At 39.6% G+C, this 2,525-nt stretch overlaps 1 protein-coding gene across 1 annotated transcript; it reads left to right on the top strand.

The window, feature by feature from the left end:
- The first annotated feature begins 1,363 nt into the window (after positions 1-1,363).
- Positions 1,364-2,247, top strand: LOC107479539 (uncharacterized). The gene is made up of 2 exons (XM_016099666.1): positions 1,364-1,749; positions 2,073-2,247. Exons 1-2 carry the CDS (start codon positions 1,364-1,366, stop codon positions 2,245-2,247), a joined length of 561 nt encoding a protein of 186 aa, XP_015955152.1.
- Positions 2,248-2,525: the final 278 nt, after the last annotated feature.

The raw sequence follows: 2,525 nt of genomic DNA, 5'->3' as shown, positions 1-2,525 counted from the left end.
GATATTGAGCTTCACCTCTTCTCATAAACAATTAGATAACGAGAGTGGCATTGATTGTGTTGAGAGAAATTGAGCCACTAAGAGATTGGGACTCAATTATTCACAATCCGCCATGGATCTATCCCCATAATTGAGAAGGAATTGATCACCATCAATTCATGAGAATTTACACCTCTAATCCCTAGTGATTTCTTCCATCAATTCACAATTCTTTTGGTCTTTAGTTTTTTTGAATGCCCACCACCCAATTCCCTTTTACATTCAAGCAATTTATCATTCTTGCCATTTAAATTTAGCTTTCAATTACTTACAACTTCTCCGCTCTTTATAATTCTGCACTCTACTTTCCTGCACTCTATTCTTCATGTCATTTAAGTTTCTTGCCATTTAAATTTCAGTTATTTACTTTCATTGCAGTTAATTTGCTTTCCTTATTTTGGCTCTTTTAATTTCTTGTCATTACATGTCCTGCAATTACATTCAAGAATTGAATTCTCATAAAAACAAAACAATGTTTGCCTAACTAAATTACCACTTAACCAAAGTTGCTTAAGCTACCAATCTCCGTGGGATTGACCTCACTCTGGTGAGTTTTACTACTTGATACGATCTGGTATACTTGCCGGTTATGTGTGAAATCTAATTTTCACGTATCAGACCCTCACTTGTGGAAACACGGAGTAGACCAAGTGCTTCGTAGATGTGTCCTGGAAACCGAATACAACCCATTCTTGAATCTTTCATTCATTCGAGTGTGGCGGCCACTTTTGGCCCACAACGGACAGCTAAAAAAGTTTTGGATTACGGATTCTGGTGGCCAACATTGTTCAAGGATGCTAACCAATTTTTGGTGTCATGTCACTAATGTCAAAAGTCCGAAAATGCATCACAAAAGGATGAAATGCCTTAACAACCAATGTTGTTTTGTGAAATCTTTGATGTGTGGGGCATAGACTTTATGGAGCCATTTCCTAACTCGAGTGGATATCTTTACATTCTGTTAGCGGTTGATTACGCATCAAAGTGGGTGGAAGCAATACCTACCCGCCTTGATGACGCTAATACTGCGCTTTCTTTCATTAGAAACAATATTGTATGCCACTATGGGTCACCACGAGCAATCGTGAGTAACCAAGGTACTCACTTTTGCAACAGGAAGATAAAAGCACTACTCAAGTGATATGGGGTACTACACAAGGTTGCAACCGCTTACCACCCCTAAACTAATGGGCAAGCGGAGGTGTCCATCCAAGAGATTAAGAGGATTTTGGAAAAAGTGGTGAATCCACAAAGGAAAGACTGGAGCTCTCGATTAGGTGATGCATTGTGGGCATATAGGATAGCTTATAAGACTCCGTTAGGGATGAGCCCCTTTCGGATTGTCTATGGGAAGGCGTGCCACGTCCTGATTGAAATTGAACATAAGGCCTATTGGGTGGTTAAGCAATGCAACATAGATTTCACCAAGACGGGTATAGCTAAGAAATTGCAACTAGAAGAACTCAAATGCCTTAGGATGGAGGCTTATGAGAATGCACGAATCTATAAAGAGAAGACTAAGGCATTTCATGATCACCATATCCACAAGAAAGATTTCCAAGAGGGTGATGAAGTTCTTCTATACATCTCAAGGCTCAGATTCATGCCTGGAAAGCTCCGTTCAAGGTGGGAATGTCCCTTCAAAGTGAAGGAGGTTAAGCCCTATGGTGTAGTAGAATTGTTTGTCCTCAAAGTGAGGCAACCTTCAAGGTGAATGGCCATAGAGTGAAGAAATACCATGGTTACAAGTCACCTAAGGAAGTGGAAGTGCTCCTACTTGAGGATGCACCAAAAGGAGAGGAAGCTTAAGGTCAGGACCGTCCAACTTAAGGACGTAAAGGAAAAGTGCTAGGTGAGAGACACCCCACCACGGTATGATCGTTCTTGTATATACTTACTTGCTTCTAGCATTAGGGTCTTTTTGAATTTTGTGATTCTCGATGTTGTTGAGCTTGTTTTGATATGATAGGTTTTGTTGAATTTGTTAGATTGTTGTGGTATTCATTAAAATTTTATTAATCTTGTTGGGATAGCCCCTTTAGAGTGAAGGAGGTGAAGCCCTATGGTGTGGTAGAGCTATTCCACCCTCAAAGTGGTGCAACATTCAAAGTGAATGGCCACAGGGTAAAGAAGTATCATGGTTATAAGTCACTAAAGGAAGTGGAAGTGTTCCTTCTTGAAGATGTACCCAAAGGAGGAGAAACTTAAGCTCATGACCATCCAACTTAAAGACGTTAAAGAAAAGTGCTAGGTGGGAGACACCCCACCATGGTATGATATTCCTTGTACATAATTTCTTACATGTAGTTTTAGAGCCTTTGTTTGGTTTTGTGAGTTTGTCTAGGTATGCTTGATTTTGTTTGATTATTGTTGAGATGCTCCTGAGGATTTCATTAATCTTGGTTTGGTTGAATTGGTATTGTCAAAGAAAATGCTTCATTTTGAGTATTGCGTGAAATTTTGAGTGTTTTTGAACTATCTAGCTT

This window comes from Arachis duranensis, chromosome 3 (assembly GCF_000817695.3).
Source record: "Arachis duranensis cultivar V14167 chromosome 3, aradu.V14167.gnm2.J7QH, whole genome shotgun sequence".
Lineage (NCBI taxonomy): Eukaryota > Viridiplantae > Streptophyta > Magnoliopsida > Fabales > Fabaceae > Arachis > Arachis duranensis.
This window is presented reverse-complemented; position numbering and strand designations above follow the sequence as displayed.